Source organism: Falco punctatus (genome assembly GCF_963210335.1).
Source record: "Falco punctatus genome assembly, chromosome: 4".
Lineage (NCBI taxonomy): Eukaryota > Metazoa > Chordata > Aves > Falconiformes > Falconidae > Falco > Falco punctatus.
Window position 1 is genome coordinate 68865198 of NC_137583.1, and position 24602 is coordinate 68889799.

General features: G+C 41.1%; 1 protein-coding gene across 3 annotated transcripts; it reads right to left on the minus strand.

The window, feature by feature from the left end:
* Window positions 1-793: 793 nt before the first annotated feature.
* Window positions 794-24272, minus strand: PDSS1 (decaprenyl diphosphate synthase subunit 1). 3 transcript variants are annotated; one of them, XM_080386034.1, is made up of 11 exons: window positions 24019-24272; window positions 22428-22492; window positions 21404-21539; window positions 20911-21041; window positions 13750-13891; window positions 12877-12988; window positions 12679-12788; window positions 5918-5998; window positions 5624-5737; window positions 2041-2121; window positions 794-1248 (listed from the first exon to the last, which is right to left on the minus strand). In XM_080386034.1, exons 1-11 carry the CDS (start codon window positions 24145-24147, stop codon window positions 1108-1110), a joined length of 1242 nt encoding a protein of 413 aa, XP_080242160.1. In that variant the 5' UTR covers window positions 24148-24272; the 3' UTR covers window positions 794-1107. The 3 variants fall into 3 exon arrangements, with proteins under 3 accessions (XP_080242160.1, XP_080242162.1, XP_080242161.1); XM_080386035.1 differs by having other exon boundaries at window positions 1242-1372; XM_080386036.1 differs by lacking the exons at window positions 20911-21041; window positions 21404-21539; window positions 22428-22492; window positions 24019-24272 and adding an exon at window positions 15431-15530.
* Between the last annotated feature and the right edge of the window lie 330 nt (window positions 24273-24602).

Here is a 24602-nt window from a genome sequence, read left to right on the forward strand (position 1 = left end):
TATGAAACCTGAATTACACATTTATACATACTCTTAAAAGTTCTTTTCTTCCAGAATTCATTTTAGCAAGGCTTCTTGATTGAATCTAGTTACCTAGATGCAGTATGTTGGACACCATCTCTAACTGACATTTCTCAGTGGAAACTGTATCTGGCTTGGTGATGTGCCCAGCTGAGCAGAGATGGCAGGCTGTCCTCAAGATACGACAAAGGGGGACCGAACATGACAGGAACGGTGCCATTGTGTTAAGGGATCACAGGCGGAGACAGATAGAGATGATGTACTTCCCGGTTCCACAGATTCTGTGGCTTAAATAACCTGAGAAGGAATGCGGTAGTACTGGATAATTACTGTAAGAGGAATGTGTCTGGGACTTCAAAGCAGACTTCTAGGAGGGTGTTGAACATACTCTGGAAATGAGTGATGGAGTGGAAGCTTTGATTGGCTGTTGAATCATTCATTTTTAGCGTAAGTTAGGAATACTAGGCATTTCATTTTCTTAACTGTAGCAATCCCAAATTCTGCATCTTGTAAACTGCTAGCGAGTAGCAACCCATAGCACACCTGCATTTCATTATGAATTGGAAAACTACTTATTGATGTATATAACCAAATAAAGTCTACGTACAGTATTTTTTATAATAAACCAATTTCCGCATATACAATGTCAGGTAATTATGTAGTTTAACAGCCAGGAAAGCATTCAAACCACCTCTCTCCACAGAGTTTACCAGAGAGTAACATGCATGCGCTATTTATTAGTGGGGACAAGTGAAATCTGGAACAACTTCAGTTCTCATACGCTGATATATATTTATTCTCATTGCAGCCTTTGTGCATTAACATGTAAACATCTTCCCCCCTCCCCCCCCAATTAATAGCCTCCACTAAAACAATTGTACAGCACAGTTTGATTTGCTCTGAATTGTATGGCTTCCCACAATAAAACACCTTAAACTTCTGCTTTTTTTAAAAAAAAGTAGAACTTCAAAAAAAATGTTTTTAAAAAAATAATTTTTGGTAGCCTGTGTTGGAAGCAAGTATCTTTTGAAATAAATTTAGGCACAGTCTGGTAAGTAGCTGCCAGAACGAGTGGAAGGAGTTCCCTCACTTGTCTCGCGTGAGTACCATCTCCGTCAGTTGAATGAGGGCTTCTCTTTCGGGGGATGGCCGTAGCTTACTGATCTCTCTTGAAGCTTCATGGCAGTAGCGCTGGGCGAGGTAGGTTGTTTGCTGCACACCATCACTCTTATGTAAGAAGACAGTTAAAGGTAATGGGTAACTGGTCAGCCTCCCTCCTGCCTTCTGTCTCTTCTGGTTACAGGGGGAAGTTTTAAGGTCAGTAAGTACCCTGAACACTTAATTATACACTCTGAAGGGGAAAGGAAGAGGATTCATTCAATGTTCATTGAACCTTACATCTCTTCCCCGAAGTGTCAAAATACTAAGACTCATCCATGCTAAACTTAGGTATACTTACAAAACAACAGTATTATTAATAACCATTAAGTAGAATTAGAAACTAACAGTTTAACATCTTCTCTCCTGCTCTAAATAAAGATATATAGAAAAAATATGCTGTCTTGAAAAAATAGGTGTTAATTTTGCACAATTATTTGGTCTTCTCAGACCACAGTCAATTAAAATTGATGTAACTGCAGTGCACACTCCGTAAGACTGACTGGTAATTACATGCAACTTAAACCAGTTGTTGGATACACCTACTCTTCAGGTAAGGGAACTGAGTTCATGCTTGAGCTTTTTACTTCTATTACATAGACTTCATACTATTGGAGGGGGGGAAAAAGGGGGGGGGGGGGGGAAGGCACCTGTTCAGTACCTAGTATTTCTGCTAAAACACCATGCCAGTAAGACAGCTGAAGACAGCAGTCTTGTTTTTAGCTTAGTATTGTACACAGCATGCTATTTAATGTGTATTTGAAAATGCAGCCCTGCCCTTTTACTTCAGAGGCAATGAATTTCAAACTGATTTCAGCAGGGACAGCGCTTCCAGAATGAAATATTTAGTATCGGTCCTACCTGCAACACGTAATTCCGAGCACGTTCAACATCTCCTGGCTTACTGAATCGTCTCATTATCATAGCATTCATTTCTGGAAACTTAAGCACAAAGGGAGAAAGTTTTGCACTGCTTGTGAATTGTTTTTCATGTAGCTGCCTGCCGTGCTAAGGTCAAAAAGGAACCAAAGTACAGACCTCTTCCCTTGCCACTGTTGTTACTACAGGTGTAGCTATAGGTTAATACCTGCAATGTGCATAGCACTGTAGTATAGTAAAGCCCAAGCATTTAAAACTTAAAACTGGCTAGCTCTGTTGGCTGTAGCCAGCTGGTAGTGAAAGTTAGCGCCTGCCATTTCATCAGTGCAGTGACTTCTGTTGTGGCTACTTGCAGGTGTATAATCTGGTTCAGGTAATCTTACGTTAACAATGATGGTTAGTGTTGGCACACCTAGAAGCAGCACCCCTTCTCCCACACATACGACAGAGAACTCAGCAGGTTTGTTGTAGCTATATTGCACAATTAAACCTGTTAACCCCTTCATGATACCTTTGACTGTTACATCCACTTACGCTTTCCATTGCTCTGGTGGTTTATATACACAGGCTTTACCTCTGGAAAGCTCAGAACAGATTTTTATAACAGAAAAACTTATTTTGTTTTCAATTGCATAGAATTTGTATTTAGTACTGCACACAATTCCCTACAAATCAGGTAGATAACTGAAGTCAGTTCTCTGAGAAAGTCACTGCATCAGTTATCTAAACATGCAGGTGCTTTCTTCAGACAGTCCAGAAATAGGAAAACCTGGTGCTTCACAAACAAACCAAGGCCACAACTGAAGGAGCTACTCTGCAGATTTATTTCAAAGGAAAAAGGTGTTTGTTCGTCTTGTCTGAAAGGGTTATAGTCAAACAAAAGATGATTTTATTCCCATACACTTGTAAACAATTATCTGCTTTCCTTGCACACGTTTGGTCCCGAAGCTGTAGATCTACAAACTTGTTAGGGAACAAATATGTAGCATTCCTCATCGTTGTGACATTTCCCTGTTACTCACAGGTAGTCTCCTTGGATGATGCATTTAGAAGTTTATTGGTGACTCATACTTGGCTTTCTGTAGATCCTAGCTTTCTTGCCATGTAATGGCAATTTAATTGCAATGTTAATATCCATTTTCATATTATTAATATGTACAATTATACAGGATGTGTATGCTTTCACTTTTTATATTTAAGCACTAAAGGATATAAAAATCCTTAAGCCTGTAATGCAAAGCTGTTAACAGTTCTGGAGATTTCACGGGCAGTATATAAGCATTTGACAGGAATGCTTATAGTAAGAACCCTCGTTCTTTATCTGCAATAGTTTAAGAGCAGCTCTACACTTGGCGTATACTAGTGTACTTCCTTAAAAAAAAAAAAGGTTGGGTTTTGGGGGTTTTTTTTGAGTGAACTAACCGTAATTACTGATTAAGTCGGTCTCACATAAAGCTGAACATTTTTTGTATAAAGGCCTCTCCTTAATAGTCTAATCCACAAAAATGTATTTCAGAGGAAGGGGAGAGGACAAGAAGAAAAGGCCGTTGTCACTGAAGATCCGGAGCACATTACAGTATGTTTGTCAAGAAGACAACATGAGGATTACCAGATATATTAAAGGGTACGCAGGACAGCAGTAACCATAATTTCAAGACAAAAGACAGCCTATAACTAACAACTACGTTTTTGGACTATCTTCAAGTCCTAGCTCAGGAGTTTTTATATTCTCAGATACAAATAGATGAAACATCGTTTAGTAGCAGCACAGATAAGTATCTGTTGAAGCTCCAGATTTTTTTAGCACTTATACTTTCTTTATGTATCACTTAAGTCTGTAGTGCTGTGCTTCCAGTTTCTTGAAGACAGCAGGAAATTTTCAGCAAAGCAGCCTTCCGGTTAATGCGGAAAACTTTGCAAGATGGTCAAGTTATCATTCAATGCAAAAACATATGTTTCCCATCTAGCAAAGATATAAACAAGGAAAAGTGCTAAAAAGTGACCTACAAATAACAAGTAAGATTTAAAAATAGGACCGACAGATTTTCTTTTCTTGCGTTTCTGTATTATGAACTCATTTGTTATAAAGCTAATTAAATGACAGATGAAATTGAAAGTCAGAGGCAGCCAACCCAAACAAATGAATAAAAGAACAGTTTTAATTAAAAAACCTGGAATATTCAACACCCACAAGACAGTGTCACCCATTCTCTACCAAAATCAAGAGTATTTGCAACATGTCCTTGTTTCTCTTTCATGCACAAACCAACCATTTCAAAATTGCATCTTCTTTTGTACCTGTCTCTTGCTGTTCCTTAGACAACTCCAGCTGCTCATGACTAACAAGATCCTGCTGCTTATGAACACATTCTGAAATAATGATTCAAGAACAAGTTTGTGAATCTCCCAGAGGAGCCTGTGGGGAGGAACTGAGAACATGGAAGACGCTGTTCTCTGCATGCATTCGTATGCATTCGTCTGCATTCTTAAGTGGCTGATACTCTGCTTTCCTGTCTTTTCTGAGATACATGTCCTTGTAAATGCCCAGAGGATGAGGAAACAAACACCTGCATACATTCCATCTCCCCCACCCCAGGCTCTTTAAGACAGGGGGAAGTAAGTGTCATAAAGTTGTAGGGTTTTTTTAATTACTTAAAACTTCTCCCACTTCAAGCTCTGAGCAATTCCGATGACAGATCGCAGACGAGAGCTCTGTTGGAATGAGTTGTGCCCATTTTTGTATCATGCTGTGGAGTTTGGTAGGAAGGAAAGCCTTTTAAGTCCCAGGTCTTTCCTCAAGTGAATCAGAAGCTTGAGCAAGGTGCGTTAAACCAGTTTCTTCCCCCCTATTTTAATGTTTCCTTTGGTGCTGCTGGCACTTTTGTTTTCCTTGTACTCCTCCAAATAATTTTTAAGCCCCTAAAAATCTTGACCAATTTTAAGCTTATTTTATTTATGATACTCCTTTTTCTCCTATCCAAACTACTATTACATTTACCTTCAGAAGGGAAAGCTTCCCATGTCTGTAACTGGGTAAGACTCGAGGACAAACAGATGAAGAGATCAAATCTAATAAATAGAGATGCCCACCTGAAAGCTAGGCAGAGGTTTCAGTTATTGGCCCCAGCATGGATGCAAACCCCAGAACTTGGCAAAAATCCTACATACATAATCAAGCCTGAGGAGAACAAGATGGCTGGGGAAAGAATATAAGCAAGAAGCTACATAGGAATAACCTGCTGAAAACCTGCAGAAACTCTCTGAATACCCTGCCCCTTTGGGAAGGTTAAGCACTTGAACAACTGGGGCAGCAAAAGACTAGTGCTGCTTTTGATACAAGGGCCTAATGGTACGAGGACTTGTGTGTGAAGGTATTTCTCAGTCTGAAAGAACATCCATGTCCACAATAAATCCAGCTGACCTTGAACGCATTGATTTTTCACATGTGCTCAGGTCATGCTCATCACTCACACTGTAGACTTGTTTGAGCTGGACCTCTGTGTGTGCTGTTAAAGAGCAGCGTACGCTTTTTTTGTTTTGGGGAAATAGATTTGTGTTGACTTACCTGTCGACAAGCAAATAAGACAGGGCCTGTGGCCAATCCAAGCTTGAGATCTGCTGCTGTTGGTTTCCCCAGATGGTCAGCACACGATGTAAAATCCAGCACATCATCTATTAGCTGGAAAGAGATAAACATACAGGTTATTTTAAAACTTTCTTTTCTTAAAGAAGAACTAAATACAGAATAATCCTTGTTAAGAGAAGATTTATAAAGGATTAAGATAGCCCACTTTGATTTCTAAGACTCTGGAAAAGTTTACATTTTAGATTCCCTTTAGTAGTTCAACAAAGGCACTACCTGAAAAGCTATGCCAACATTTTTTCCATACTGATACGCAATCTCATGAACTTTGGGATCAGGGCAGCCTAGAATTGAAACCTGAAAAGAAAAAAAAACAACCAAGTAAATAGAAAGCTTTAGTTAGCATTCACTTTTAGTCTCTGACCATAGGTGTGACACAGCAAGCACAGACAGTTGGGGTCTGGGAACGGAAAAAAAGCTGACTCAGTAGCACATTCTTGCTTATCTCTGTTAGTGGATACACACAAACAGCCAAGCTTATTAGAAAACAAGGCTGAACAGCAATGCAGTATTAAAAATATTTTCAAGTCTGGAAGAGATTAGCTTTATTAAATATTTATCAGACAGCAATTATGATGTAAGGATGAAGAGTGAAGAAATGTGGATGCACTGCACATGCAGGCTAGTAGTCATATACAGTCCAGTGACAGGGGAATTAGATTTATTACATATATAAATCAGCCAGGGGATAATTGGAGGTCAGACAACAGATAAATGGAAATTACATTCCTCATAAAAGATCCACAAAACTGGATGTGTTGCACCCAGGATAGGGGGGACAGTTGAGATAAAATTATTTTTAAGGGTGATGTTAACTATAACTGAATTGCTCGGGAAGATGAGCTGATAAGCTTGCAGACAAAGGTATCGAGGGATAATTGGTGGCAAAGGAAAGACAGTGAATGAAGAAAGTACACCGAACTAGACCCAAGTGTCACTAAACTGAAATAAACAAGACATTTTAATTGAGTACAGCTAAAGGAATCAACTACTTGAGAGACTGAAGTTTTGCCGAATGAACTCCACAAAGCTAAAATACAGGATGCAAACTAAGATTTGAGAGTTAATATCTTGCTCCAAATAAGAGCACTTACGCTTTTCCATTTATGTATTAATTATACATTTTGCAAAATGAGGCTGGTTATATTTAAATACTCAGATTTATTTCAGGCTTCAATAACGCAATTATGAACAGGGGGCAAAAATCCATCCTGGTTCAGACATTCTAAATCTGCTGTGACCAACTGGAGGAGTGAGAAGTGAAGATACATTTTACTTAATGCAAGACTAAAAATGCATGCTAGGAAAGCCACACGACATAAAAATAGGTGTGTGTATATATCTATCTCTCCACACTAATTTCTCTTTAAAACTATGTAAGGTAGCATCATTACAAGAAAAAACCCCAAAACCAAAACCGAAAACCAAGCCCAAAGTAAAAGTGAGTCCAGTAGTAGCTTTGAGGATGAACACGAAGATGGAAGTAAGAAACAACATTATGTCCTAATAAATGCAATGCAACTCGCACAAGATTAGAGACTATTTCATGCATCAGTGCATTTCGTAACTCGGCATCAGAACACGTCCCAGGCGTAGCCTGCATCTAATAGTTAAATCCCAGAGGAATCTCAATGCCTGAGGCATTAACAGCATCTCACATTTCCCAATTTTGTTTAAAAGAGGAGGACAGGATAGCAGGAAGATAATGCTACTTAAATCTAATCATACAAAATCCTGAAGGCTATTAAAACAGTGAGCTGCAAATATGGTATTTAAATAGATGTTGCTAGGGTCTATCAAACTCAATCATTTTGCCCTTTTATCCTCCTTTTGATGCTTCTCTTAAATAGCAGTATCTGCCCCAAAGAGCTACCACCTACTGCTGTACCATGCCTAGCAAACTTTTGATTGCTTCTGTAGTATAAATCAAATAATACCAACAAGGCAGGAGGACTGCATCTACCCTGTTTCAATGAAATCTTTACCTCCCACCACATTGCATGTGAAGAATTAAAATATGGAATTCAGTAGAACAGTGACAAAATCCTGGTTATGGCGATGGGTCAGAATGGGCAGATGTTGGCAAATGGAAGGGAAAGGAAGTGCCATGTAAAGAGAAGAGCTTTCTCATTTGATCTTAAAGGTCAGAGCAAAGCTATTCCTGTAGGTAGACAGTTTTCTGGGGACACAGCCATTACCCACATGAAGAATCACAGCAGTACAGGTACATTTAAAAAAAACAGAAGCGTTGAGTTACAGAATGTAACACAAGCAAAATTAATCAGTGCAACATTTATTCTTGCATCTCTGTAAGAGAAGACTTTCATAGCTCCTATTCAGGTTATGAATATTTCTGAAGACAAAAAAAATTAATAAATCCAGATTAATATGCCTATCACACCTCAAGTGACCAACTCTCTGACCATGTAAACCTGCAACATGACCGGGTCTCGCTACCAGGGAGTTCCTTCAGGAGCCAATTTCTCAAGTTGCTCTTGTGAATTACTGCCCTCATCAGGGCTCTCCCTGGGATGCAGGCAGGCAGCCTTGTCCCAGCCAGCCTGTCACTCTTCGTGATGAAGTTTAACTGCAGCCATAATGGGATAATCGCATGCATTTACAAATACAAATCAGGATAACAATGTCAATAGAATGATATATGTTTATATATCATGATATATGCTTCAATGATAAAGTTCACCCTTTGAAAACATCATACAGCTCCCCTGATATGACTGGTTGACTACTAATTTAATCTTGTAGGAATTCAGACTTGTCCTCTACTAAATTCTAATGAAAAATGAAAAATCCTTCCTCATACCAAGTGGTACAAATTCTTTAGAAAGGTTCTTTGAATTCAGTAAAGCCAGTCAGTCTGCTTGGCGTTATTTCAAACACACTTTTAAAAATAGAAAATGGTTTCTCTTGCTTTATGTTACATGAGAGACTATAAACCAATCTTGCCTCTTTACTGAATTTCATATCCATAAATTATTCTGTTACCAGCTCTGGGTAGATACATCCTGCTCTGTTATTATGCGAGACTGTGGCAGCTGGAGTTGAAAACACTTGCACATCTATAGCAGTGCCTCTTGCAGGTCAGAGAGGAAAATCTGCTGCTGGGCAGGGATATGCTTGTATCAACAGTGCAAGAGATGTTTGCTCTCACACTCCTAGATTTGTGGACACGATGGAAAGGAAAATCTAAATCTAAAAATCTTCCCCTTTCTCCTTCATGCCCATCTCCTGAAGCAATCAGGATCTTGCCTTCTCATTTGTGGCTCACCTACCAGTTTTTCCAGACAGGAGCACTGTTCCTCTTTCCAGTGGAATAACAGTATAGTTTAGGTTGGAAGGGAACTCTGAATTTATTTGGTCCAGTCATCTGCTCAAAGCAGAGCTTACTTCACAGTTAGATCAGGTTGCTCAGGGCTGTGTCCAGCTGAGTTTTGAGCATCTCCAAGGATGAAGATCCCACACCCTGTCTGGGCAACCTGTTCCAGCATTTGACCAACCTCATGGAGAAATTTTTCCTAATAGCTAATAGAAGTTTTCCATAGTACAACCTGTCCTTTCACTGCACATCTCCCCATACACTCTACACTCTCCCATTACATAGCTGGAGAGGGCAAGAGGACTCCCCCTTAGTCTTCTCTACTCCAGGCTAAAACCAGCTCTTGGCATAGCATCTGCTCCAGCGCCAGCCATCACAGTGGCCCTTCACTGAACCCACTCCACCACGTGAATGTCTGTCTGGTACGAGGGAGCCCGGCCTTCAGGTCTCACATATGCTCAACAGAGAACAGTCGCTTCCCTTGACGTGCTGGCTACACTGGGAGGGATGCAGGCCAGAACGTGCTTGCTGCTGCAGGGCACGCTGCTGACTTTTCCTCCAAGTTCTTCAAATCCTTTTTGGTAACTGCTCTTGGCAAGGGAGTTGGAAGGCCTACCTGGAAGAGCAGAAGCTCCCCCCTGCCCCCAGCAGACAATTATCTCATCTTGAGTCTGCATTTTCATGCATTTGACCTTTTCTCAAAAAATTAATATTTTAACATGTTAACCAAGTACTTGTTTATGAAGAATTGTACTTTTACAGAAGTTAAGACTATCTGTCTGAATATCTGTGTTATATTTACACTAATCATCTCCATAGCAAACACGAAGAAGAAACACCCCCAAAGGAGTTACTGTATTTTAAATAATAAATAAGGAAATTTACTGGCTATCCATAACATCTGATGCTCCTGACACTATTACCCTACATCTGTCATTAGACTTGATTGTATTCTGCCTTCCTAGCTGGGCTGGGGGGATCAGTTGTGCCGGTGGGGGTCAGAGGTCTGATCTTCCTAGACGCAGGTTCCACACCCTGGTAGGTGTTTCTGATAGAGCCCTGAGCACACACCAAACTGCTAGTTAAAGCAGGAGCTCGCAGGTGGATTCAGAGCTGCAGAATATTCTGACCTTTTCTTCTGTCCCTAAGGCAGACCTTCCATACACAGCTTTGCCTTACACGGGGAGGCTGCATGCTTTCTCCTAATAGAGAAATCAAGAATCTCTAGTGCAACTTTACACTTATCTCGAAACGGGCATGATTTAATCCCTCTTCTGAAAGTATGCTGTGCAAAATATAAACAGCTTTATGAGGGTCAGGTATTCACATTACAGCAGGATAAAAAAAGACAGAAGGAGAACCTGCTCAGCGTATTTTGCCATCTCCAGCTTGCCTGATGACGAATAGAAATTCCACTTCAGCTTTATTGTTTCTGAATTCTTGAACCAAAGTCACCTCTCGCGTTTTGCTGAAAAATGCCTTTCAGTAACTAAGGCTCCAGTGACCCTCTAGGCCATTTGCCACCATTTCCTTTTGGAACATATCATTTGGACTGCCACTTTGGCAACATTCCCCCATGTGGAACTATTGTAGAAATAAACTGGAGACTGGGATGGCTCTAACATCTTGAACAGACTGTTCTGTTCACAAAAAAAAGTACTCCTCTACCTCAAAGGACTTTTGATTTAAATGCAGTAATGCTTTGGCGATGCAGAAGGTATCTAACACAGGACTAGACCAATGAATATCTATTATCTTGTTTAGACATTTTTCCAGGAATACTCTACTCTTCCATCTCTAAGGCATGACATGATAGATCTACGATGCCACCTGAACTTGTTTAGCATCTTCTTTCCAGTAAATACTTTTATTTGTGCCCAGAAACAAATCACTGGTTTTTTCCCTTCATTAACAGGAACTGAAGGGCTTATAATGACACACTAGCCTAGTTGTAACTGATGCTCTGAAAACCAGTTAACTCCTTCCTTAGCTTTCTCCCTGAAAACAAGATGTGAATACTCTTGATTCCCCAACTGAATTTCCTTTCAAGCCAGAACTGACGATCCTGCTTATACCTTTCACTACAGAAAACAGAACTCCCTTCTGATTCCATCCTTTTCCTTAGTACTCAAAACTATCTAAACAAAAACAACCCCAACATCCCCTCTAAAAAAACCCAAACAAATTCCAAACAACAAAGTCCCCTTTTCACTGCTATCAATAGTTCTCCTAATCCATGCAAAAAGAAACTGAGGGAGACACATATATACCAGTCATTCCTACTATGTGCAAGAAGTATGGTTTGGCCATAGACAGGCCTCCCTTTCATTTTTCTTTTATAACATAAATTTTACTGCATGTAAAATTCCAACGATTCAGTAATGGAACAACTCAGAACAACCACTAGAAGAAAAGCAGCTGAACACACCCTTCACCAGCATCACAGGCACGATCTGGAGGGAAGTTCTTAAATCCTTAACTCTTGTGAATTATGAAAAGGAAAAAAATCAAAATAGCACATTTGTAAGGAGAATCCACCCAGTGGGAAGGTGATTTCTTATTCTGTCTGTGAAGGTTCTTTTAGGAAGACTGTCAAAGTGAATATAAAAATATGTATGTTTTTATTGGGGTAGCAGAATAATGTGATGCTCCTTACTAGTCCAACTGCCCACTAATATAAATGAAAAATTGCAAAGGGAAATTCTTGCCAGGGTCATATTGACATTAATACGATCAATCCAGAAGACCTAATTTCTTTCCTCCCACTAGAATGAAAAATATTTTCCCTCCCCACAAAATCTATGTCTCTCCTCCTATATGATCCTTTTGATTTAAGCAATTTCAACTGCTGTATGCACAAATGTACCAGTTCTCTGAGAAGAAAGGATGACTAACACTAACACAGATTTTTTAGTTTAATTCTCTTAGAACTCCCTCTTGCTATAGCAAACACCAGCTATACCACCTTTAATTAAAAAAACAAAACAAACCCACTATAACTCTTTTGGGGTGTGATTATTGCCCACCTTCTCAATTTTCTGTACTAAAACTAAACATGTGAATAAGAGCACCATCTTGAATCAGATTTTTTTGGTAATAAAGTAACAGAACTGAACAGATAGGGTTGGATATAACAATTGATAATTAAAACCCCCAAACAAATCAAGAAGCACATGCTTCTGTTCTTTTACAATGTAATGTGAAGTATACACAGTTAGTTGTTTCCTCTCACTGTTACCATTTAAGGACCCACTCAACACCACTGAGAGGCACCATATGTCAAAGAAAACTTAAAATCGAATTATAGGCTCAAGAATTATCAACTAAGATTAAAAACAGTCTCAAAGTTGCAGAATTTCATAAATTAAAGGCTGCCACTGTGAACCTTATTTTCATTCAAGTGAGGGTAACAATAAATATGTGTATGAATATAAAACAGACAAGAAAAAGTGAAAACCAATATTGAAGGCTACACAGCTGAACTGTGATAAAATGTACAATCTCAAACCCATTCACATTCTGGCAGAATACCACTTAAAGTGTTTGCTTTGGAGGGTCTCCAGAGAAAACAGCAATAACTAGGAGTTTAGCTGTGAAGCTTACAGTATGGTATGTTAACTTTAGAAGAGACAGACGTACATACTGCTTTACAACTGTTTGCTATAAGACTCGCAGTCTTCTTAAAAGTCTTCTCGAGGTAGTGAGCAAATCTCTCATTCTCATTTTCCTTGGAACCCAACTGGAGGAATTCACCTAAAAAGTTGCACAGATGGTAGTTTTTATTGGTGGGTTTACTGCTTAGGCAAGCAAATCTGAAGGTAAAAATAGAAAAAGACCTTACCACGCACCAGATCTTCAATCACCTGAGTTAGAACAGAGATGATAGTAGTGTTTCCAATTCGTGCTAAAGCTACGGAAGCAGCTGAGAGGATGAAGTCACCAGCTAGAACAGCCTAAGAATAAAGAAGAATTGATCTTTTAAGTATTTTTCCCGTAAGTGTTAGTAGAGACAATACTACTTCGTTTATCTGGCATGTCTACTCACATCACATGTTTTTTTCTACAAAAAGCACACATATCTCATTGTAACAGAGAGAAAACAGAAGATAATGAAATATTAAAATTTGAACAATTTTTTAATCCCTGTCTTATAGCGGTTTATACTTTTCCATATAAGCTGTCCTCCCTGTGTATAATATCTGAATATGTGTTTGCCTGTGAAGTTTTTTTGAAGGTGACTGTTACACCATGTTAGCTCTGAATTGCCATGGTAAGTTCTGCTGCGTCAGCGGTGTACTTCTTTCCTTGCATTTTCTGATGAAGGCCTCCCTTTTAAAGCTCTATGAAGAAACACCTTTCTCAAAAAAAAAAAAAAATCATGCTGACTGAAAGGCTTTGCGGGTTCATTACTGAATCAGAGTAACATGCAGGGTTCTGGATGAGGTGCAAGTTCAAAGTATTCCAACAGCACTGCAAAGAATTGCATAGGGAACATAAAAATCACTAAGAATCCCACTACAATCATACATTATCTAATGCTTCCAACAGTTCAGAAAAGGAACACAAATTTGTCTCATCCACAGCCTGTGCACACTTCATACTTTTTCTGGCATATCCCAAGACTGTGCCTAGGGAAAGTAATGTGACAAAACCCCTAGGTATTTGTGCTCTGCTGAAACTCAAAGGCAACTCTTACACATAATAGTAAACTCACCTTCCTCTCTCCCCAGATTTGATTGACTGTCATTTTTCCTCTACGAGAATTTGCATCATCAATAACATCATCGTGAACTAGACTAGCTGTGTGGATCATCTCAGCAATTATGGCCACAGAGCGCTGGCTTGCTTGCACCTCCCTAAAATAGAAAACAAAAGCGGTCAAATAATTAAGTCAATTATATATGCTGCAATACACTAGAAGAAATCTCTACAAACACCGAACAAAAAATGTTTCTCTGAAAACAGCTGTTGCAGCTTTTCCATGGTCTGAACCCCATTGTTTCAATCCTGGAATTCGGAAGACAAGAGAAAGTAAGATCACGTTAGTAGAGTAAGTGCAATGGGACGTTTCTATCCTTATTAGGCCTGTTTCTGCCTTGCTGCATTAACAGTATTGCAAGATTCCTGAGTTAGTGACTCTAATCCCTCTAAATCCAGACTGCAACGAATAGCACAGCATCAAGGATGCTTGGTTCCAAGGAGATGGAATCTGGAAAACAGCAGAGAAAAGAACAGCAGGTAGCTTTGTAGATGAGTGTTAAGTTTTCCTCATCTCTGTGTTGCTCTACCTGCAAGATGCAGTATCACAAACCCTCCAAGGCTGGCTTACCTGTACTAACTAACCAGCAAGCTGGAGAGATCAGCAGGCACAGAAACCTGTATTCTACGTTTGAAAAACATAACTCATGGACCTTATCCTTCACGTTATCTGATTACCTTAAGACCTCAGAGTTTCTTCAAAAGCCCGAGGAATTAACTGGAATTACACCGCCGTCACTTAAGAACTGTAAACCCTACCTACCTAACACTTACTGAAAAGTCAGCCTTTGGGAAGATCTAACACTGATGATTCAATTCTCAGTAGTTTACAACTACTTTATTTTTTAAACTACGTGAAAAGAAGGTAATGGAAGAACATAGAAGCAATTATCTAGGGCACAAGGCTGGCAAAATTAACATAAAAGAGCCAACCTAGCTCACACAATGGACCATCTACCCTAGTATCCAACTGCTACTGCCTTGTTCCAGACCATCTTTTCTACCTGTTTTCACCATGGATTGCATGCAGGATCCCAGAAATGGCTATCCCAGTCAGCCTTGCCTCAGAGCTGTAATAAGCCCACACGGATGTTAAAAAAACCCCAAAACCCAACAAAACAAAAACACCTACACCAATAACCAACAAAACCCAACAAAAGAAAAAATTACTTCTCATATATAGATACCTTACTTCTGGTACACAGATAACTGAAAAAAATCACAATATTTTTCAGCAGAACAGAAAAAGAACTGAGAAAAACAAAAGATAATAATTTCAGCTCAGCCGAAGGGAATTTAAAATCATCTTGCATTGCCTATATCTATTAAAATCTAGTGATTAATCACAAAATGAAAGAACATCTTGCAGTCTGCTGACATAACATTGTGTTCTGACACCTACCTCTATGCAGAACTCTGCTTTGCTGTCAGTGGGAGTTCTAACATCCTGAACAATAGCAGAATGTGTGGCTCACAGGCTGTGAAAATGCGGCTTTTACACAACAGAAAATAAGAGCTGGAAACCTTCACGGTTGTTTGAAGGTAAGTTTTACTGTGGACTAGTAATTTAGTCAAATGCTAGTTCAGTGTAAGTAGTTTTCTAAAATAAACTATTGTTACTAGGTAGGAAAACTTACCTTCAAAAAACTGTAAAGGTCTCCAGCCTCTTTCAGGCACTGGTCTCCTTTTGGGGACTCCCTTTTTCATTAATTATGTCAGCAGACTGGCCTTCCTGCTGGGAAGTAGCGGTAAATGGCAACACTCACCGACACACCAACATCTTTCAGCAGTATGAAGACAGCACAAGCATAGACATTTCAAAAGCAGGTTTTGAAAAGTTCTGCATTATAGTGCGTTTCATCTCTGACAATGACTAAAAATGGCGTAGGAATGCTCATGGTTCATGTGTCTGGTTCCCGGAACGTTGTATCAAATGTGATAATTTAAGCTGAAGGTTTTTTTTTAAAACTACTCTTTCTGCAAGGTCTCAAGCAAGGCTCTTCCCATCAGTGCCAAAAAAATTTGCAACAGTTTCCTACAAACATCATGTGAGTGTAATTCTGAATCAGAGCATGCCTATTTTAAGGAAAACACACAAGAAACAGGATCCTTCTCATTCCTTGCCATTTTTCATTCTGCTTCGCCTGCAAAACAAAAGCAAAAAGTAGCAGTAACTCAAGCCCATAGATAACTGGGTCCTCCCAAGTCCAGGAAGTGGAAAGATGCCATTTTTAGGTCATTCTCAAAGTAAAGGCACCCCAAGATGATACGAATTTACACAAGATTTTTTTACAATTTTACGTTTACCTTTCTGTAAGTGCATTATATGATTTTTTAAGCCCTTGATTATGTTCTATTTTTCAGCAGGACTCCCTGCTTGATTCTGTGATAAGCTTTTACAGACCTACAGTACCCTGAGCTCTTTTCCATTGCAAAACTTGTTTCATGTACACTGAACAAGACCAAGGCTAGTCTTAAGAGTTTAAAAAAAAAACAACCAAGCACAACTCTACCTCCAAACATTCTCTACAAAAAATAAGAGGGGGTGGGGGGCAGCAATGGGGGGAAACTCAAAACAACACAAAACAGTATTTACTCTCTTCAGCAAAGAGCTTTGCAATATGTTTGCCCGGAAGTAAGTATTACCAGTTTAAAGACAGGAAACGTGCAAAAGAACTTGCAAAATTTCTGTGTTACAACCACACTCCTCAAAGTATGTTTTTGCTGTTAAGACCCTGTGGCTGAAAAAAGGGACCATTTCAGAAACACAGTCTGTGACACGGAATGGCACTGCAAACTGGGGGAAGCATAGAGAACAGATGTGTTAACACAGGAGCAAATTACAGAACAGCTGAAAACCAGCATACAGTACAGGCATCTGACAACCGTGGAGAAGTGAAAGAAAGGAGAACCAAGGCTGCTGGCAGGTCCCCATATCTTTAGGAAACATTCTATGGAGTTTAGCCAGGTCATTACATTTAAGTATTTCTCACACTATTCTAATGGATTTATTTCCCCTTTTTGTGCTCGCTATTTTCTCTAATGAGATGTCTCTGTACTTCTTTGGCCTTCTCTTATTTGTTTGTCTCTCTCATTTTGGTTGCAGAAATAGAAATAAAAATTCCTATCTGCAGACACCTCTGGAGAATACACCCTAAACAGAAGCATCCAGTCAGGCTAAGTGATAATTCTGTGAAATTCTGCACAAAGGTATGTGAAGAAATGCCAGTGAATGTGTGAAATTGAGGGTTTGCACGACCTCCGCTTAAACTCTTGGCAACAATTCTTGCTCTCACACAAAGCTAAGTGGCTATCATTAAGCAAAAAGCCATTGCCAAAGGGACCTAAAGACTCAGGTTTGGACTTCAGACTCTTGGATGTTCAAGGGAAAAAAAATCCAACATAAAAAAAAATAATCCAACATAGAATGATTTGAACGCTTCAGACGCTTATCTTTTCTGTAATGGTTCAGATTCTTTATACAACTGTCACTCTCCTTGTTATGACTACAATAAAGTGACTTCACTCTAAAAGGACAGTTAACCTGCTGAGCATATTCTAAATACCTAGCCTTCCTCAAATCTAAACATAAATAATCATGTCACCTAACCTGTAAGCAGAGCTACCTGGGTGCTCCCCTCCATTCACTTGAGAAGTCTTAGCTGTTCTGGTGGAGCTCTGTGAAGATAAAAAAAGTCTCTGTGGACAGCCTCATAAGATCAGGACCTCTAAGCTTACAAAGTTGTTATTGATAGGTTATATATGTCCTGTTATTTTAACAGCCAAGCAAGGAAGAGTATTATTTTTTCTACTAGGACTGCACAAAAGGAAAAAAAAAATGAAACCATCAAATGAAAGAACAGGCAAAATCATGCTGGGTCCAGCAAGTTATATGACAGTTGAGAATGCAGCAAGATGAAGCAGAAACTCACATCTCAGTAACACATACCCCAGCAGCAGAATAAAAAAAAAATGCTAGGGATGAACAGCACAGGATATTGGCTCATCCCACAAGGCTACAGATGTTGTGGCCAGTATCTTTGATTACATGTGTGGGAACCAAAGCTTCAACAAATAAAACAAGTCTGGGAGAAGAATAAATATTAACTGAGGAAAACAATGACAAAAAGCTTTAAGAGAAATGGTAAGCTGAAAGAGGAAAAACATCTTAAACAAAAATGCTGGGAGAAGCAGCATGGAAAGCAAGTACTTTTCTCCCTCAGGTCTATAGCAGAGTAGCGGAGTTACAAATATGCAGTGTTTCCTTCTCTACATACACAAATTTCCTCATAAAGAGTGAAAAATTGGAAGAACAATTTGTCACCTCGAAGCAATCCTGCTTTAAGAGAAGTATAGGTCTATACAAAGCAGGTGTAACGCAGCCTGCTTCAAGGTTAAAAGCAAAAGAGAAGAAAATGCCCATAAAAATCCATCAACTCACAGTATATGGGTATCCACAATATGGAAATGTATTCTTTTGGCATGGCCTACCCAACCCTCAAAAGACACTGGTCATCATGCATGAACCAAAAAGCAGTACACTGAAGACTTGTACAACATATGTGAATTTTAATTACAACTGTAGGCTTAAAGAAAAGTGGCATGAGGCAAAAAAAAGAGGAAGGTAAGTACCCTGAGATTTCATTCTCTTCCTTTGCTGAAACATTTCTGTTCTCCCTACTCAGATTTTCATTCTAAAAACAACATGACAAAGATAGTGACTCAGTCTGTCCCTGTACAAGGAACATTCAGATTAATGAGGCAGCTTTTAAACATCAAACATAGTTTGGAGGTGCTGACAAAAGCTGCAACAGATGTACAAAAGCTGCCAAATGACACAAGCATCCATAAATCAGAGCACTTATGCTAACGGTTGGCTACTGCAAAGCAAACACTTGCCTCAGGCATATGCAGGACCTGAACTCTGAGATCATGCTTTCTCACTGGTGGTGTGAAATTGCTTGGAGGGGGGCATTATAGATCTATTTTATATATGTATGTGTGTGTATATATATATATGTATATGTATATATGTATATGTGTGTGTGTATATATATATAAAAATATATTTATAGGGCATGTCTTAAAACTGGTCCTGATGGTTTCAAGACAGCATAATGCATGGACAAGAATATCTCCATGAGCATATACATATGTCAAAAGACAGCAAATATGATTTGAGCATATAAAGGCAAAATCAGTTCTTTCTACAGATACTTCTTGTCTTTGATTCACTGCTCACCTCCTACACTATATGACATCAATTCCAGCCTGCTCGGTATGGCATGTACAGTACACAATTTCATTTATAAGCTTCTCAGGCTACACATTAGAATGAGACAAAACTACTTTTCCCATTATTCTGACCAGAAGGACGCTCACTGCCCTAGTTGTTTAAAGTCTCCTCCTAAGTTTCCACCCTCTTAGCATCATCCTTTGTCTTAAATAGCTCTTTCACCCATGTTCCTGATAAATTTGTAGACCACAAGTCCTTCATTTTCCCCAATTACTTTTGCCCTCGATCCCTGATGCTATCTGGACTTATCTTCTTCTGAACACGTGGATCAGACATGCCATGATTTTACAAAGAGTGATATACAAGGGTATCAGCACTCCTGTAGTGGATATACTGTGGATATACTATGGTTCATGCATGCTAGGATTCCTTTAAGGTTTTTCATAGAGAAAGTGGCTGCAAATCACATTGGGGTTACGTCTGGACAGGACACTCACAAGCCTCCAAGCTCAAGCAGAAATTTCTATTTTATTGTGCTTCCTTTCATCCCACCATGGATAGCCAGTCATCGAGAACGATTCTGTCATCAAGAAGTGCCATCATCACACTCCTGTTTTTCATGTCAAGATCACTCACTAAAATATTAAGTCAAACAGTGCTGTGACAAAGGACATCCCTGCCCTGAGGAGTTTCACAACTGACACTGTTCCTTTTGTTACCTCTAACACAATGACAAGGGGCAGTACTGAATGGAGAACAGAACCGGGCTAGAGTTCATTAATCCTGGACAATGTTTTCCTAAAACAAGAGGAATTGGCATACACAGGACAGGACACTGCCAACTAGGTTTTGCTTTCTCCTTCGAAATTATACACATAGGAGGGGGCATACCAGGAGAGGTGCCATATTAAGCAGCAAAATATATGCTACACTCTGAGGCAGAAATCAAGTCCAACAAGGCATTAACCTACTGCTAAGGAAAAAATGATGGGAGAGCTGAGAAAATCCCTTAAGACTAATAATTTAGTCTAGAAACACTTCTGGCAAGGGTCCAAAGATTTCATATTTGAAATTCTGTATGAGGGGAGACTGGAAGCATAGCTGGAAGACAGAGAACACTCCAGCCAACATATTTCCTCAAAATGCAAACATAGCAACTGATAGGAATGTGTGGAAAGAAGCGTCTGCAATGAGCCAGAGCAAGGAATTATAGAGTACAGGGCAAGCATGATGTTCTGTTCAGTTAAAACTGTTTTCAAAAGACAAGTAACTTGAAGAACATGAGGCTTACACCAGCTCCAAGCTTAGAATCTTAAAGTGTAGACACTTGCTCCTGGGGGGATGGGGGAGGCGGGGGGGAGGAATCTGGCTGTTTTGAAGGTCTCAAAGCTTTGAATATAATCATACTACCTGCTTTTCTGCATAATTACAAAAAAACCACCTATGAAAGTCTCTTCTTGCAGCAAAGTTCTTACCTGTGACAAGAGTGTAATAGTTACAGGATTGGTTACAAATGAAAAATACTTTTAATTAAGTCCATATAGTTTCAAGGAGTACTAAAGGTTCCAAAAAAGCCTTTATCCAAGAAGCTCAAATCGACTACAAGTCTCACAAGTATCAGAAATTGGCAATATTATTTATCCATCACCAGTTACAACTGCAGTATAGTTCACAATTTTACACATGGAAGCATGTAATAAACCTGGTAGCTCCTTTTGCGCTTCTAACTACAAAAATACAGCTTCACAACAGAACTTAAATTTAGGTTTTACTAAGGAGCAATTTATTTTCTTAAAGTTACTAGGCATATTTTTCCAGAACACAAGAATTATAGATTTCAAGTATGATATATGCCCATACATCTAACAGTGACCCACTCACCTGGAATTATTATGGTGAATATTGCAAGCCCTTGCCATTAGCACCACAATCATTGGTCGAAAGGCCTTTCCTTTCCCATCAAAGTAATAATCACACATTTCCTTAAGTTCTGCTGTAGATACAAGTAATTCCTATTAAAAGGAAAATAACATATCAGCATAGAAGTCACAAAGCCAATCTGTTTCGTGTAAGCGAAACAGTATTCACACATGAAGTTACTGCCTGCATTCATTCCACCCAGTGTAAGCTGAAGTTGCTCTTAAAATTGCTATGAGTAATCTGAAACATAAATGATGTATTCTAGCAGTGCAAATCAAGAGAAAAAAACTGCATTCTAGTTCTATAAGAAACGTAGAAATGCTCTCTGCCTTCAATTTATGTTTCAGACAGCTGTTCATAGGAATATTTTTTCAATAACTATCTTACAAAGCAGTGGTTGCTATTAAAATCAGAATCACAACAACATCCCAGAGTAGTCACCAAAATCCCTCACCTTTTTAATATCTTCATAGAGATTCTTCAAGTCTTTTCTACCAAGTTGAAAAGGGTCTTGGTATTTTTCATCACTAACTGTCTTACTGCAGCTGCACAAGTGGGATGTACTTGTATGATGAAACCTGGGGACAGTGCTTTTCAAGAGAGCAATTTTGTTAAAAGCAAACTTTCCCTGATTCCCCAAACAGAAACACTGCAAAGCATTTCTTCCTCCTCCTCCTCTGCCCTCAGACAAAATTTAACCAAAAGGCTAAAAGGTAAGCAGAAGGCATCAAAATACTCTTTCCAGTCAGCTAATAAGGTGCAAGGACAGCACAGCTACATATTGATGATCAAAGACTTTCAGAAGCTGGCAAAGAGCAGCATTTGGCAAAAAATAACACACATACATCCCTTAGCAAATTACAGAAGTCTTCTGAGGTCTCAATGTATTAATTTTGAATACAGTATTGATAGTATAGCATACATTGGGAGATAAGGCCTTCCCCTTCCATTACCACAATTATTCTGTTACTTTCTTCCCTCTCCTGTATACTCCTGAAAAACATTCCTGACATGGATTTGAAAATTCTCCTTTGCACACCCAGCTACATTATTATGTATATATACATATATATATACATAAATTAAAACCATACTTCCAGGTAGCATGATGATGCTGTGAAAGTTCATCATTAAAGGGTGAAAACTCCTCCTGGATGGATTAAGATGCATCAGGCTTAGGACTGATTTTTTTATGTTCCCTGGAGTTGAAGTTTACATCTCTTATTATGTTTCCTTTTCCAAAGTGAACCATATAGGGCATTTCTAGGGGCATTCTTGCTTTGCCCGTTGCTCTCCAGGGAGGACTTTGATTCAGACTCAGCACCACATCAGAATTACACAGAATTATCCAGCTACATACTAGAGTACTAGAGCGAATAAAACCTTATTTTCAAAGTTTACAGCTCACAGGTGTAACTACCCAGTTCACCCAATAACTGCCTTTACCCATTACACAACAGTACGAACCTCCAACTTACCGCCAAAATACATTACATATTTTTGGAAATGACAAAGATGAACTTCTTTGGGTAAAGTGACACATCTGCACAAAGAAAAACAGTTAATTTAACAGAACTTTAAACCAGCAGAAAACATTTGATTACAAAACACAAGTGTCTGTTCATCGGCACTGCTCTACTTCCCCATTTTACCAACCCAGCATCAAAAGGAGTCGCATAATTTCCTTCCATGTTACACAAGACAGAACTGCCAATATGTACATTGGCTTCTGACTTGAAGTGACTCTTCTGTTCAGGAAGGTTGGACTTTCTCCCTCCCAGGACCAGCCCAGAAGGCGTTATCAGTTAACTTCCCAGAACTGCTCTAATGAAACCTTGCTTTCGAACTTGTGGAAGGTGCAATTTTCAAACGTTCCCTGTCTTGCAGATAAATCTGGATTGTACCAGTCCCGGCACAGAGAAAAGGACAGGAGCTGTTTCTATAAACTATTACACTAACAGAAGAACATCATGTCCTCATTTTCCCCTGAAGCAATTTTAATTCAGCTTGCTGCTTATGATAATTTACACCTGTATGTCTTCCCTGCCAGATGTCAAGAACCTAACCTCCAAGGCCAGCAATCTCCCATGCTCTCTCCCTGCAGGCAGAGGCCATGAGCCTGCCGGAAGGCGCAGTCCCAAGTACACAATTCCAGCACAGAGAGGCTGAGAAAGGAATGCACCTTCTTCTCTGCCTCTGGCAGTGCTGCCAGGAACTACCCAGCCCTGGTCTGGAGTGCAGGCTGACTCAGGGGCTGACCCAGCCCTAAATGACTGCCATCTGCGCATTAGCAAACCGCCTTTCCAAATGCCTGCGCAGGAACACTCAAGGAGACCTAGAACGGGAGAAGCGTTCCCCCAACTTGCTCCTCTTGCCTCAGCATCTCCTTGTACGCAGCTTGAAGTCTCTCCTCTGCCACAGGGAAAGAAACAAGAACACCTTAACTGCTCCAGGATGCCCTTCCATCCTCCTTGTGTACAGGATGAAAAAAAGGCCAGACAAGGAGACAAATGAGAGAGACCCTAACTTACGCAGATTGGTAACTCCCTCCTGATTTCAGTGGCCAGCCCCATGGCTGAGACCTTCATAAGTGCGCTCTCTCACACCTCTCACCGTTTTCCGTTGTTAAAAAGTAGCTGATCTCCTCCTAGTCCTCCTTCGGTGAGGGCACAGACAGGCCCTCACCTTCACACCGCAGCTTAACGCTGCGAGACGGGGTCAAGCGCGATGCTGGCCACAGCGCTGGCCGGACACCTCACTGCGGGTCACAGCAGCGCGGCCTCCTCTTACGCCTGACACAGGCACGGTGACAATCTCGCTCTAACGCCGATCGCTTTCCCCGCTCCCGCCTAGAGCAGCCTCCGAGAGGCTCTTCCCCACCACAGCAACCGACGCCGCGCTCACTCCCCCCAGGCCGCAGCCCCCGGCCCGCCGCAGCCCTCCGGCCCGCCGCGCTTCCCGGGCGGGAAACGCCGCCGCGACCACCCGACCCCTACGCCCCGCTGGGCCCCCCCGCCGCCCCATTCATTGCCGGTGACCTCCAGGCGCCCGCCGCCGCGCCGCACTCACCGCCGCGCTGGGGGCCGGAGGCGGCGGGGTGCGGGAGCCGGGCCCCGGCGGGCGGAGGCGCGGCAGGGAGCCGAGCGGCAGCGCCCGGCGGGAGGAGGCGCCGCACGGCCACCACCAGCGCAAGGCCATGGTGTCCCCCAGCCCCGCCGCGCCGGTAACGCCTTCCGGCACCGCCGCGACCCGGACGCGGAAGCCAGGCGCCGCTGCCAGCCGCTGGCAGGGGTGCGGAGGGCATCCGAGCGGGCGGCCGCCGCCTCGCCTCACGCCGCTCCCTCGGGGCGCCGAGCGCCGCGGCACCGGGCAGGGCACCCGGCTACGGGGCAGGGCTCGGGCGGCCGCCGCCGCCCTTCAGCGGGGCTCCGGCTCTGCCAGCCCGCCTGGCGGGGCTGTGGCGGCGGCCCCCCGGCGCTGGCCCGGTCGGCGCGGGGAGCGCGGTTTCAGCGACAGCCGCTCGGCCCTTCCCTCTCGGAGAAGGCGCCAGCTCTCCCCTGACACCCTGCGGGGAGACAAGCGAGGAGGGCCTTGTTTGAGGCGAGAGAGGCTTCAGGCCGGTTCCTTACGTGGCTCGGTGAAGGCGCGGCCCG